Genomic DNA, 15,112 nt, shown 5'->3' with positions numbered 1-15,112 from the left:
CATTTTTTTCTTTTAAGCTTATTTATGATTTTTATTTTTAAAATTGGACTATTTTATTACTCATTATTTGTATCTCTCTTCCTTCACCATCGAAAGACCATGGAAATTTTCTTTCCCTGAATTTTGGAAGTTAAAGAACTTTTTTATACTGAAATAGTCAGTCATGGAATCTTTTAGGGTCTGCCTTTTTAATCTATTTGTTTTGTTTTACTTATAGAAATTGTAATTTTTACCCCACATTAATCAAAATTACATGTTGGGAGAGTATGACTAGACAATTCTATTTCTTTCAACAATAGAAGGGTCTGCCAAATTCTTCATAGTTATTAGTACCACTGGAAGAAAATCCATCTGTCCTCGCTTCTGTGAGCTTGTCTTACTAGGTAATCTATAATATAAGATTATAAAGCATCCATGATATAAATGTCCTGGTGAAATGTAGCATCCTATCCATATTGTTCTGATATCATTTAATGGTATGGTCCATGAACCATGTTTATCATTTTACCATCAGAAATATGTTACTAATTAAAATAAAGGAAACTAATTCAATTGATTGCCTTCCACATTTACAAAAATATATCTAGCAATAAGGAATATGTAAAAATAAGTAAGGTTTGATTGACTTGAAGATGCTTATAGACTAGAAGAAGTGGGATATAAAGTGATGTAGTAAAGAAGAAAATAATGTAAGTCTTAAGAAAAATAATTTAGGAACTTTGGGAGATAAAAAAAGTAAAAGCTTTGAGGCATCAGGGCAGGCTTCATACAGAAATGGCATTTGGGCAGAACTTTAAAGAATGGATGGGTTTGGGGAATAGGATCTGGAGCAGCTGGAGACTAAACAAAAGGAACAGAGTAAGGAAAGGCACGGAGAAATATAGGAATGGGAATAGATCCAGAGGACAAGGTGATTTGGGGGAAACAACAATGCTTGTAGCTTAATTGGAAAAGTGGAGGCGCCAACAATACCTAATAGGTGGGGAGAGAATGACACATTGAGTGCTCATTGGCAGCATTTATTGAGTTTCTACTGTGTGCCAGGCATTTAGCTGTATACTTTCTACAACATAATGCCCAATAATAGTGTGAAACAGGTATTAGACATTATCCCATTTACAGATAAGGGAAAGAAAGCATTAGAGAACTGAAATGACCAACAAGGCTGAGCCATTAATTGAATGGCCTCCTTGACCCCAAGGGTGAAGTACATTTACTGCCTCTGGGATGTTAGCATGATTGCAGAATGTAAGGCAGATTAGAGGAAGATAAAACTGAAGGGTGGGAAGGTTAGCAGACTATAGTGTTTTAAAAGCCCAAGAAAAAGACAATGGAGGTGTTCCTAAAGTGGTGGCAAGTTGATTGAGGGAAAAATACATTGTTTGATGTTTATTGATTTGATTTTGATTTATTTGATTTATTTTCCCCTAATCAAGCATTGAAAATGTGGGCCCACTCCATCAGTATAAATTAAAATCCCTTACTGGTCTATCATAACATGCTCTAGATTTCTTTGTAGAACTTATCATGAGTTGTAATTATACATTTTACTGTCTATTTAAATTCTCTCTCCCTCTCTAAGCATTAAAGTCCTAGGTTAAAGGGACTATGCTTGTTACACCCAATATATACACTAAATATATGTATCCACCTACAATAAATATATAGTGATTTTAAGATACTGGAGAACTAAATGCAAAATAATGACTTCGAGAACCCAGAGGTAAGAAATGGAAGGGGATTGGAGTGGTAAGGAATACAGGGGAAAGGAGTGTTTTAAAAAAACTAATTGAAGTTATGGAAGCCCAGGGATTGTGCATTGAATAAAGTAAGAAACCCAGAAAAAGAAACTTACTAAGATAAAGAGATGCATGATATTTTCAACTTAACACTGTATTCCACAGGATTTACCAATATGCTTGACTATTTCAAAAGACTTTATTTTTAACTCCAACCTCTTTTTAGTATTTAGGTTTTTTTTTCTTTCTGAGAACTTTTAAAAAATATATTACATATAACTGAGTCAAACTAAATAAGCCTATTTTTTTCCTTTTTCTACTTAATTCATAATATTTAAATAAGATTGGCCAGGATTACATGCAATGTAACTGTAACCTAGGATAACCACTGATTATGTAGTTATCAACCTTTTAGTTATTCTTTTATCTAATTAAGCTAATTTGCAGGAGAGTCCTCTTAATTCTGGAGGAGTAAATAGTTCCACAAATTTTTTAAGCAGATACTTATCCACTGTGACTAATACTCAACAGAATTGTCTAAATTTCTGTTCACCTTAACATATTGATAGCAGTAACCAAAAATTGGTCTTACTAATATGTCTAGTTTGAAACGAATTTTTCATTTTCATCAGAACAAAGTAAATCCCCTTTAAAAATCCATTTAAAAACAGGAAAAGCATTCTGAATCAATAAGCAAACTAAAAAGCCCAAGGATATGAGAGTTCTGAATTATGCTACATGTTGGCATAGGAATAATAGCAGTTTAAGGATTGGCAGAAAATTTACAGGACTAAGTCTGACTCTAAGATTACCATCAGTGTGTTCCTATCCTGTCTACAAATAAGAAATTAACATAGAATAATTCCAGATACAGAAAATAGGCACATTTTTCCACAATTGGAAAAGTTTTCTTTATGGAATTGGCTATTTATTTTCTATCTGTCCTTGCCTGGTTCATATTTCAAGATTTGCAATCAATATAAATTATACATTTATCTTTAGTTTATATGGTTGAGAACCCAAGCTTTTAACGTAATGATTATCCCTTATAAAATGATAGGGGAGGGGCGCCTGGGTGGCTCAGTCGGTTAAGCGGCCGACTTCAACTCAGGTCATGATCTCACAGTTCATGAGTTCGAGCCCCGCGTCGGGCTCTGTGCTGACAGCTCAGAGCCTGGAGCCTGCTTCCGATTCTGTGTCTCCCTCTCTCTGACCCTCCCCCATTCATGCTCTGTCTCTCTCTGTCTCAAAAGTAAATAAATGTTAAAAAATTAAAATTAAAAAAAAATAAAAATAAAAAAATAAAATGATAGGGGAGGTAGCACAGTTAAATAAATACTGAATTGCAACTCAAACAAATATTACCTTTCCATTCCTTACTAACGAATTAAAGACTTGTCTATATCCAAAAATTCTGAAAATTTTCTCCCAAGGAAAAAAAAGTGTAATAATCTGAAATCAAGAAATGACTCACATGGAAATGAAAAATGATTTCAGTGCTGTGTGTTTAGAGAATTGCCTCTCAGCAACTTATAATGTGCTTAGGGCTTAACTGCTTCATAATTTGGTGAACTTCAATAAAAATAATAATAGTGATTATAATACCTGAGATATGAATAGCATATAACAGTAGCCATCAAAAACCCAAAAAGCAACAAAGCCCATACTATTTTGTTTCACTCATGCATACACATTTGAAAAAGAGGCATCCCAAAACTTCATATTTATTTTTCTAAAATCATGTTAATTTCTTATTTATTTCAGGCATTACTAGAGACTCAAAATTTACTGCGCACTCAGGTTGCAAATTTTACCTTCAACCTTGGATTTTCAGGGAAGTTTTACCACACAGGTAAGAAGGAGCTTTGTGTTCTCAGGAAGCTACATATAAATAGGAGAGAGGATTTTAAATGTTTCATAAGTAGGAGAAATAGAATATCTGGACTGATTATGGGAAAAACTTGGATGCATTATATGAGTAGCCAAATCCAAAATCAATGAGCTTGTTTACTTTGGCAAATACTGTTAGAATCAAGGGCAAAAGAGAAAGAGAACTGACTTTTTCAACTCAGTAAAAGAAACCAAGATCATTGTTTAAGTTGTGACTATGCATCTTGTCTCTCAGCATGGTCCAAGTAGAAAGCATAGTGATGATGATGATGATGATGATGATGGTGATAATGGTGATGAGATCATGATGATGGCAATAACACTCTAATAATAATAATAATGGACAGTGTTTTTAAAAAGTCAGATAGTCAAGGTGACAGACATTTTTGTACATATTATTTTCCTTTGGGAAACACCTGGTGATAAGAGAGGAATTTTGTAGCCTCAAAGAAAATCAATAGAGTCTAAGAGTCACCTTGCTTAATTTACCTTCCCTTGCAGGATTTTTCCCTAAAAATATTACAATAATTTGGCCCAACATGCATTAAAACCATCATAATAAGGTTTGTATTTCTTTCCATCTCTATCCAGCCACAGTTGCACTTCTGTTCAGTGTCAGCTTTTAACAAATTCTTAAAATGTGATTGGTGTTCATGCACTACTCTATATTCTGATATTCCTCACCTCTCTACCCACCGTCATCTCCAGAATTTGACTTTTATTTTCTGAATATCAGCATTCTAATGTCTGGCACTAGTATGGACAAAGCTATGTTCATAGAGCATAGAAGTGACTATCTCGTAATAACGACAAAAATAGCACAAAATGGTGTGTTAGAGTCTGTATTAGGGCAAATACATACTATCTGCTCCTATTTCTGCATTTGTGATTTTGCACTGTCATTACTTCATAGTATCTTAGTGAAAACATTTCATAGTATTCTCTATGCATGCATGTTATTGACATTAAAAATATCCTGTGCAAAGGTAGTCTTTAATGATCGTAAATGCAGCTCATTTACCCAAAGAAGCTTTTTAATGTTTACCCAAAGAGGCTCAGCATGGTTTATTAGAATATTGAAGCAGCAATGTCTTATTGGTTTTTCTTTAATGCTTTTTCCCTCCTGCTTTGAAACATGTAAATCTGTTTAAAGTAATAGAAGGAAAATTAGTATTTAGACCAGTTGATAAATCAAATGATTGCATATTTTAAAAGGACATTTTGCAGAAAGAGATTTGGGTCATCATATCTGCACAGGCAAAGCAATTCCAGCTTACAATTTTGAAAATAGACATAGTTTTGTAAATCTTCTTCAAAAGCCCCCTCAAGAAATGAGTTCAGGCCTAAGAAGCTCTGACTCTGAAGTTATAAAGCAGATAACTCTAAAGGCTATATCTACTCACACAGGGGGAAAATTATGGGATTATTTGAAGTTCACACACAAACAATGCTATTTTGTCTTAAATAGCTAGATAGTACAAGTAAAGCCATTCTTTTGGTTGAAATATATCTGGATAACTGCCTCAGGTCTTTTATTTACTTTTCATATTCAGACCTATTAAACCTGGCAGACATTCACAGAGTTAATGTTGATAGCAGGTTATAACACTTCCCATTTCTTCTTTATGATCCCAAACATGTACACAGTACACATCCACTAGGAAATGAACAAGACACTAGTTAATATCACAGGGATAGTTGTTGGAGGAAGGTACAAAAAATCATTTTAATTATATCTTTTAAAAAGACCTTATTGACTCCTTATGTTGGTACTAACCTAACAAAAATAATGGAAGAAATTCTATTATGTTATGTTGTGTTATGTAGTAGTACACTTTAGAGACCATACATTTAGGTTACACTTTATGAATGCATGTATATATACACACATGCATTCCTAAATCCCAGAAGTTTACTTTCCTTCACGTGAATATGAAACTTTCATTGATTTGCATCCATTGAATCATTGAAGAGCACCCATATTGTATTTCAAAAGTGCATCTTACTACGTTAAGTAGTTATTAATTTACCCAAAGATACCAAGGTTTCCTCTAGCATGGAATAACATGGTGATGCCCACTACAGGGAGGGCATACCTTTATCTTATCTAGTCACGTTCTTATATGGAGGCTTAACTGTATGGGAAAAAGTTTGCAAATCAGGGAAGTGCTTTCCTTATACTTGCACTCTGCTGTGATGTGTAACTATTAGAAGATGGCCTTGTCACAATGATTGTCTCTGTTCTCTCCCAGGATGTTCTGATTTCCCAATGCATGAGGATGCTGATTGATGAGCCTCATTGTTTTAAAGACATTTAATCACATATGCCCAGTGTAATAATGATAGATTCTTCATTTCTTAGACTGCTTTACTTATTTGTATTTCCCATGTATTCTTTCCTGTTCAGTTTCTCTGTCCTTCACGTGCTAAAAACAATCTCACCCAAAAAGGACATATCGCTAAGCATTCCCGAACAGTCAGCCACTCACAGGTGCCAAATTGAAAGAGGAAGGACATACTGTTGATTAAAAGGGGAAAAAAAGTGTGGAGTTTGAAATAAAGAGTTTTAGTCTGGAAATATGTAAATCTTGATTGGAATTGCACAATGAAAGCTCGATTAAAGAATAAAGACATTACAACATTAGGATGCCTTCTAGGGATAAAGGGCTATAAGTATGATTTTTCATAGGGCATAATTTCTAGTGACAATTGTCACTCTTTATAATTAATAATAAATTAATATGATTCAATCAATTACTCCATGGATATTTGTGAATTGTGTTAATATTTTTAATGAGAATTCATTTTACAAAAATATAGATCCTTTATATAAAACTATTACCTTTCAAACATGAAAGTAAAAGGTATTACAATCGTTCACTTTTGTTTGCTTTTAGTTTTTGATTTTTTTGTATAAAGTATTGGTTCAAAGAGTAGGTATTAGCAACAGATTGCTTTTGTTCAAATCCAGACTTTGACATTTACTAGCTTTGTGAACATAAACAGGTTATTTAAACTTTCTTTGCCTCAGTTTCTGCATCTCCAAATGAGAATAATAATAATATCTCCCTCATCTAGAACATGTTCTAAGTGCTATTTTTTATTACTATCACTTTAAAAAGTATTTTTATATAAGATCAAATTTTATCAAAGAATTAAACTGAATAATTCACATAGCTCTATTTTCTAATTATGAAATCATAGGTAACATGCATCCATGCACTCATTTATTCATTCATTTTATTTACTTATTTATTTGTATTTTTGTTTACCTTTAAAGAGAGCTTTAAAGTACTACAGTATGGCAAACACAATCATTAACTGAAATAACACTGTTCTTATTCACATGTAGAAGTAGCATTCTTAGAAACAACTTTTATGTATGTGCCTTACATTCAGTGAAGCAATGCATTGTAAACATATATATACAATGAAATAGTAAACTCTCCTTATTTATAGATACAAGTAGCATTCTTAGAGATATATTTTCTACATGTGTCTTTTTGAAGGTTTTATAGGCAATGCAATGTACTGAACACATTTTCTGAAATTAATTTTCTTAATTTTTAATTGAAGTATCACTGACATACGATATATTAGATTCAGGTGTACAACATCGTGATTTGAAAATCACATACATTACAATTTGTTCACCATGATAAGTGTGGTTTCCACAGTCAAAGTTATTACAATGTTATTGACTATATTCCCCATGCTATACTTTTTATCCCCGTAATTTATCTATTTTATAACAGAGAGATTATACCTCTTAATCCCCTTCACCCTATTTCACCCACCTGCCACTCCTGTCCCTTCTGGCAACATCTATTTTGTTCTCTCTATATATGAATTTGTTTCTCCTTTTTGTCATTGTTGTTGATATTTTTGTTTGTTTTGTTTTTTAGATTTTACCTGTAAGTGAAATTATATGATATTTATCTTTCTCTGACTTATTTCATTTAGCATGCTATCCATCCATGTTGTCCCAGATGGCTAAGATTTCATTATTTCTTTACAACTGAGTAACATTCCATTGTGTATATATACCACATCTTCTTTATCCATTCATCTATGGATAGACACTTCGATTTCTTCTGTATCTTGGCTATTATAAATACAACTGCAGTAAACATAGGTGTTCATATATCTTTTTAAATTAGTGGGTTTCTTTTTCCTTGTGTAAGTACCCAGAAGTGGAATTACTGGATTTGTAGCTCTAGTTTTAGTTTTTTGAGGAACCTCTGTACTGTGTTGTATAGTGGCTGCACCAGATTCCTGCCAAGAGTGCACAAGGATTCTCTTTTCTCCGCATCCTTGCCATCACTTCCTCTTTCTTATATTTTGATACTGGCCATTCCGACTGGTGTGAAGTGATATCTCATCATGGTTTTGATTTGCATTTCCCTGATGATTAGAGATGTATCCTTTCACATGTCTTTTGGCCATCTGAGGTCTTTGGGAAAATGTTTATTCAGTACCTCTGCCCATTTTAATTGGATTATTTGTGGAATTTTTGGTATTTTCAGGAGTTCTTTATCAGATGTATCATTTGCAAATATCTTCTCCCATTCAGTAGGTTGCCTTTTTGTTTTATTGTTGGTTTCCTTTGATCTGCAAAATCTCTCTAGTGTGATGTAGTCCCAAAAATAAATTTATTTTTGCTTTAGTTTTTCTTGACTGGAGAGATATATACAGAAAATTATTGCTGAAGATGATGTCCAAGAGATTACTGCCTATGTTTTATTTTAGGAGTTTTATTGTTTCAGGTATTATATTTAGATCTTCAATCCCTTCTGAGTTTGTTTTGTGTATGCTGTAAGAAAGTGACCCAGTTTCATTATTTTGTATATAGCTGTCCGGTTTTTCCAACACCATTTATTGAAGAGACTGTCTTTTCTTCACTGTATATTTTTGCTTCCTTTGTCATAGATTAATTGACCATGTAAGTATGGCTTTCTTTCTGGGCTCTCTATTCTGTTCTATTGCTCTGTGTATATTTTTGTGCTAGTACCATACTGTTTTGATTATAATAGGTTTGTAGTATAGTTTGAAATCTGGGATTGTGATATTCCCAGTTTTGTTCTTCTTTCTTGATTGCTTTGACTATTTGAGATCTTTGTGATTTCATACAAATTTTATTTGTTCTTGTTCTGTGAAAAATGCCATTGACATTTTGATACAGATTGCATTGAATCTGTAGATTGCTTTGGGTAGTATGGACATTTTAACAATATTAATTCTTCCAGTCCATCAGCATTATATCCATTTGTTTGCAATTTCTTCATCTTCTATTTCTTTCATCAATGTCTTATAGTCTTTAGGGTACTGATGTTACACCTCCTTGGTTAGGTTTATTCCTAGGTATTTTATGATTTTTGGTGCAAGTGTGATTGCATTGTTTTCTTAATTTCTCTATCTGTTCTTTTGTTAGTGTGTAGTGTATTCATGTATGAAACTACAACAGATTTCTGTATACCGATTTTTTATTCCGCAGCTTTGTTGAATAGATTACTTCTAGAGCTAATAGATAACTATAGATAGGTAATTTTTTTAATGTTTATTTTTGAGAGAGAGAGAGAATGAGTGGGGGAGGGAAAGAGAGAGAGGGAGACAGAAGATCTGAAGCAGGCTCTGCACAGAACCTGATGCCAGTCTCGAACTCACAAACCCTGAGAATGTGACCTAAGCCAAAGTGGGATGCTTAACTGACTAAGTTCCCCAGGTGTCCCTATTAGGTAACTTTTAATTGATTTTTATCACCACACGGTTATTTTTACTTAGTGTAATAGTTAAAATTAGTTTATCTATACCCACCTATATGAAACCATGCCAGAGTCAATATACAAAGAAAATTACAACGTCTTCTTACCATTTAGGAATTACAATATTTCATACATAATGAACAAATATAAGGCAGACATTTTTACAAAAGCAATAATGCAGACACTGGAATTTTATAAATTGCATTTTAATGTTGCCTTCTGGGAATTAACCTATAGCCCAGATCTTGCTAAAATTATTATTATATGGGCAGACTTAAAGGACTTTTAGAGGCATGCTGTTATCTCATTACAAGATCTTCCACAAGTGATAACAAAAAGTGAATTCTTCAATATTTTACTTCTGAATTTAAAACTTCCTATTTTTTGAGAATTGGAAGGAGTAAAAGGGAATAACTGTTAAATGAGAACAAAAAATACTATATTTTTAATTAATAATGATGTTGATTTGAATCTAGATTAGATTAGAAGTGAAAGCCTTAATATTAACACAAATTCTTGTGTTACAAAGAACTGTAACTTGTGTTAAATCTAGTCATGTATAAACTACAAATTATATCCTCACATAATTTAGGCATAAATTAGGTATAAATAAATACTTGTTTATGGTGATTCAAAAATTTAATATTTTCATTTAGTTGGATTTTAAAACGTGAAATTCTGCTGTGGGGCCTCAGCATGATTTGGTATCATATTTTTCATTAAGTTATTTCTAGTGTTGTAAGCTTGCCTCACAAGGCTTTGAATTATAAAACTGTATAAAGTAAGAGAAAGGCTAATGGGAAATTAATCTATGAAGTGAAAAAATAAGGTTTTAGTTTTACTCTCAACTTTGTGAAGCATGTTTATAAATTGACACAATCGCTAGTATAAAAATTAGTAAGATTTTATGATCAGTCATGTATTTGTTTACATCAATAGTCTGCAAATTTTCCTTAAATGGAGGGATTGACCTCCTTCCTGGTCAAGTATGTATTTTGTGCTTCCTGCTACTTTCAGTAACAATCAGTGAAGTTTAAAGTGAATGGAAGTATTTCTCAAACATTCTATATTCAAAGCACAACAGAAGAGTGGGAGAACTATTGATTCATTCATCGCATGTGACATAAAGTATCTTTCTAATCTGTGCCTCAGTGGGTGAATTATGGCTATAATAAACACTTGGTGTAAACACTTCCTGCTTAAAATCCATATAAGGAATTGATAAACTTCTCTTCATCTGGATTTCAGTGTTTGATATTGTCTATATTAACAAGAGTCCATGAATGGCAAGTCCTTCATACTAACAATTTTAGCTAAAGTTAACAAAAATCAAGGATACTGTCTGCTTACCTTGTTCATAAGACTTTTATCACATTCAAAACTTCCATTTTTTACCCTTTGTTTAGTAGCAACTGCTCTAGTACTGCGGTGCCCAAACTCTAATCCTGGTGGTCCTTACAACTTTTAAGAAATATGCGTTATGAACTGTATCCCAGAAATAATGCATATACATAAATACACACGAAAATTGGCATCTACTGGGGCACCTGGGTGGCTCAGTCAGTTGAGCGTCTGATTTGGGCTCAGGTCATGATCTCAGGATTTGTGGGTTCCGGCCCTGCATCAGGCTCTGTGCTGACCGCTTGCTCAGAGCCTGGAGCCTGCTTCGGATTCTGTGTCTCCTTCTTTCTCTGCCCCTCCCCCGCTCACTCCTTGTCTCACTGTTTCTCAAAAATAAATAAATGTAACAAAAATTAAAAATAAAAAATAAAAAAATGTAAAACATGACATCTACTTCAGCATACATACGAAAACTCTGACGTCCTCTGACGTTGTATTATTATGGACTGAATTAAATTATTCACCTATTTACTGCTTTGGGAAGTGGTATGATATAGTGCAAGTTAAAGAAATCCAATCTCTGACTTTTAGAAATTTATACTCTAGGCAGGCAATGGTTTCAGGATTTGTAAAAATATATGAATTTAGAACACTGCAAGTATAAACTAGTAGATATTACTTTTAAGAAGAGAGATATCCTGATATTTACAATGTGCTTGCTATCTGCAAGTCACGATATTAGTGCTTTAATAAATTGATCTCATTGACTTTTCACAAAGACCCAATGAGATAGATATTAAATCCCCATTTTGAACCAGGAAACTGAGACTCAGAGGAGTTAACTTGTACAAGAGGGCATAGTCAAGTAAATGGCAGAGGCAGGGACCCTACTTCTGTACTTAGTGACACCAAATATATATTTTCACCATTTCACGGCGCTACTTACTGCATGATCAGTGAAATCTTTATTATGAGACACAGAAATGCAATGTCTGGAGAAGATTCCTTTAAGAAATGCCTTTGTGGGCACCTGGGTGGCTCAGTCGGTTAAGCATCTGACTTGGGCTCAGGTCATGATCTCACAGTCCGTGGGTTCGCGCCCGCCCGGGCTCTGTGCTGACAGCTCAGAGCCTGGAGCCTGCTTCCGATTCTGTGTCTCCCTCTCTCTCTGACCCTCCCCCGTTCATGCTCTGTCTCTCTCTGTCTCAAAAATAAAACCGTTTAATAAAAAAAAAGAAATGCCTTTGTTTTTTAATACTTATTTGCTTAATATTAAATTTAGCTGCTGTCTGTAAAGCATACTATGTTGTAGAAAAATAAACCAAATAAATACACCTCACACAATAAGCCATATCTGTTATTTTAATTCACTTAGTTAAATATCTAGAGACCAAACAAGAATCAATTCTTACATTATTGATTCAAAACATTTTAAAATTAGACTGCATACTGTAAAACTGTACAAAAACTATAATGATTTCATACAGTGAAAATATTTGTGGGTAGCTGTGACAAAGTGAATTCTTGTAGAAGTAAGTTGTTATTTCTTTTTTTTTTCCACTTGTGGCATGACAAATGGTTTTTACTATGCCTTGAGCACTGTTAACAGATTTTCCTAATAGAGGATGAGAAGATTTTTAAAAATTTTTTTATGTTTATTTATTTTTGAGAGGGAGACAGAGCATGAGCAGGGGAGGAGCAGAGAGAGAGAGGGAGACACAGAATCTGAGGCAGGTTCCAGGCTCTGAACTGTCAGCACAGAGCCTGACTCAGGGCTTGAACTCATGACCCGCAAGATCATGACCTGAGCCAAAGTTGGACACTGACAGAGCCACCAAGGTGCCCCAAGAATGAGAACTTTATATCAGTTTTAAGTTCTCAAGTTTCTATTGTGTTAATAACTTCATTGTTCATGTTTTATGAAATATTAATATCAAAATAGGAAATATGTATGTTCATAATATTTATGTTAAGATGTAAGGATACAAAAGTAATTATACAATGTTAGCTGATTTTTTTTAAAGTAAGTAGAAAAAGATTTAAAACAAAAGCACCAAATGTTTCTACCAGTTTTAGGTGATGATCTTTGTTTTTATTTTGTTTTGGGGCATCATATATCACTAGTCTGTGCTAGTTATACTTATTCAATAAGCTTATGTTGCTTTTGTAATCAGAAAAAATTAACAAACTTCATCAGTTAAATTTTAAGCTCAATTTTAGATGCATATACAAGAATATTTTTAAGAATAAAAAAAGATCTCTGATTAGGTTTCCCCTGTATATACAAAAAGGAAGAGAATTATCAGCTGATAATTTTTTTTATGGCTTATTTATTTATTTTGAGAGAGACAGAGAGTGTGAGCAGGGGAGGGGCAGTGAAAGAAGGAGAATCTCTAGCAGGCTCTGTGTTCTCAGTGCAGAGCCCATGCGGGGCTCAGAACTGTGAGTTCATGACCTGAACTGAAATCTAGTCCCATGCTTCACCATCTGAGCCACCCAGCCTCCTCAGCTGATCATTTTAAAACAAAAATAAGTTGTCTCAGGGTGCCTGGGTGGCTCAGTCCTGTTGAGGGCCCAACTCTTGGTTTCAGCTCAGGTCACGAGCCTAGGATCATGGGATCGAGCCCCACATTGGGCTCTGTGCTAAGCTTGGAGCCTTCTTGAGATTCTCTCTCCCTCTCTCCCTCTCTCTCTCTCTCTCTGTTCCTCTACCCCCTCCCCCCACTTGTGCTCTTTCTCTCAAATAATAAATAAATAAATAGTCTCGAATGAAGTCTGCTTATTATTGTCATCATATACTAGCAATTCTAAACAGTGTCAGTGATAAAATACCCCTAAATTCTAAATTAAACACCTATCTGAACTTGGGGCTACCACACTTACCCCAACTCATCACAACCCCCAGCCACATTGCCCCTGATATAATTTAGACTATGGTCATTTCTTTTTATTATTATTGAGAACAATGCAAAATTGGATTTGCATATCAATAATAATAAGAAGAATAAAAACCTGACAAACATAATCCTCAAGCTAGTATGAAATTTGCGTTTAAACCCTTTTTAACTTTATGTTTTACAGGGACTGAAGAGGAAGATGAAGGCGATGACCTTTTGCTTCGGTCTGTAGATGAGTTCTGGTGGTTTCCTCACATGTGGAGCCATATGCAACCTCATCTCTTCCATAATGAGTCATCTTTAGTTGAACAGATGATTCTCAACAAGGAATTTGCCCTGGTGAGCACATTTTATTGGAATATTTTTCAAACTGAGTTATGATCTATCAGTGGATTATAAAATCAATTTACTGGGTTGAATACAACAGAAATAGAACAGAAGATATCAAAGAGTGCATCACACGTATTAAGGGTATAAATTGATTTGTGTTATTTTGTTTCAGGAATGTGTGTGTGTGTGTGTGTGTGTGTGTGTGTGTGTGTGTGGGGTGTGTGTGTGTGTGTGTATATATATATATATATATATGACCATGATATGATATAAAATGTATTTCAAAAAGTATGTTATTGTCAGAAAATTACTATCTTTTGTTTTATGGAAGAATTATTCTTGCATCTATGAGAAAGAAATATAGTACTTTCTCCATTGTATTCCTGGTATTATAATTACGTTCTCAAAGCATTAATTATAAGGGATGGATGGATGGATGGGTGACGTGAAACATTACAACAGTGATTGAGAACCAGTGGTTCAAACTGCAGCATGTGCTGGGCCCAATCCTGAAGTTTCTGGTTCAGTATATTTTCAAAGACACCTGAGAATTTGCATTTCTAACAAATTATCTGATGGCCCATAAGCCAAACCTGGCCTGCTGCTTGCTTTTTATTGTCCCTAAGCTAAGATATTTTTGTTCTGTGGGTTTTTCGTTGATTGTCTTTTATGTTTTTAAATGATTGACAATCAAAGGCACAATAATATTTTGTGACATAGAAATTGCATAAAATTCAGATTTCGAAGTACATATAAAAATGTTACTGGCACACTGCATACTCCTACTTTTATGTATTGTCTGCGGCTGCTTTTTCTCTATAGCAGCAGAGTTGTGCAGTTGCAGAAGAGACAATATATGGCCCACAAAGCCTAAAATATTTGCCTTTACTGAAAAAGTTTGCCCACCCTGTTCTAAATATTAGGTAAACTATGCATCCCTTTAACAATCTAACGAAAGAAATATTTTTCCCAGAAAAATACTCAGGTGCACGTTCTCACATCTTCACACGGAAGGAATAGATCATCACAAGGGGTATGTGAATCACCCCAAGATTCTGGGCCCCAGATAAAACCTATCTTTAAATGAACAGTTTTCAATTAAAATAAAGAGTTCAGGGCCCCTGGGCAGCTCAGTCAGTTAAGTGTCCAACTC

General features: G+C 34.0%; 1 protein-coding gene across 2 annotated transcripts in view; it reads left to right on the top strand.

Annotated features, from left to right (window-relative positions):
• The window catches only part of LOC125923048 (bifunctional heparan sulfate N-deacetylase/N-sulfotransferase 4), a 270,079-nt gene that overhangs the window by 133,829 nt on the left and 121,138 nt on the right, over positions 1-15,112 (top strand). For both annotated transcript variants that reach the window (XM_049631085.1, XM_049631086.1), the window contains 2 exons: positions 3,504-3,591; positions 13,814-13,968. In XM_049631085.1, the coding sequence (XP_049487042.1) occupies positions 3,504-3,591; positions 13,814-13,968 (243 nt within the window). The remainder of the gene's footprint in view (positions 1-3,503; positions 3,592-13,813; positions 13,969-15,112) is intronic.

Source organism: Panthera uncia, chromosome B1 (assembly GCF_023721935.1).
Source record: "Panthera uncia isolate 11264 chromosome B1, Puncia_PCG_1.0, whole genome shotgun sequence".
In the NCBI taxonomy this organism is placed as follows: domain Eukaryota; kingdom Metazoa; phylum Chordata; class Mammalia; order Carnivora; family Felidae; genus Panthera; species Panthera uncia.
Note: the sequence above shows the minus strand (reverse complement) of the source record. Positions and strands in the feature narration are given on the sequence as shown.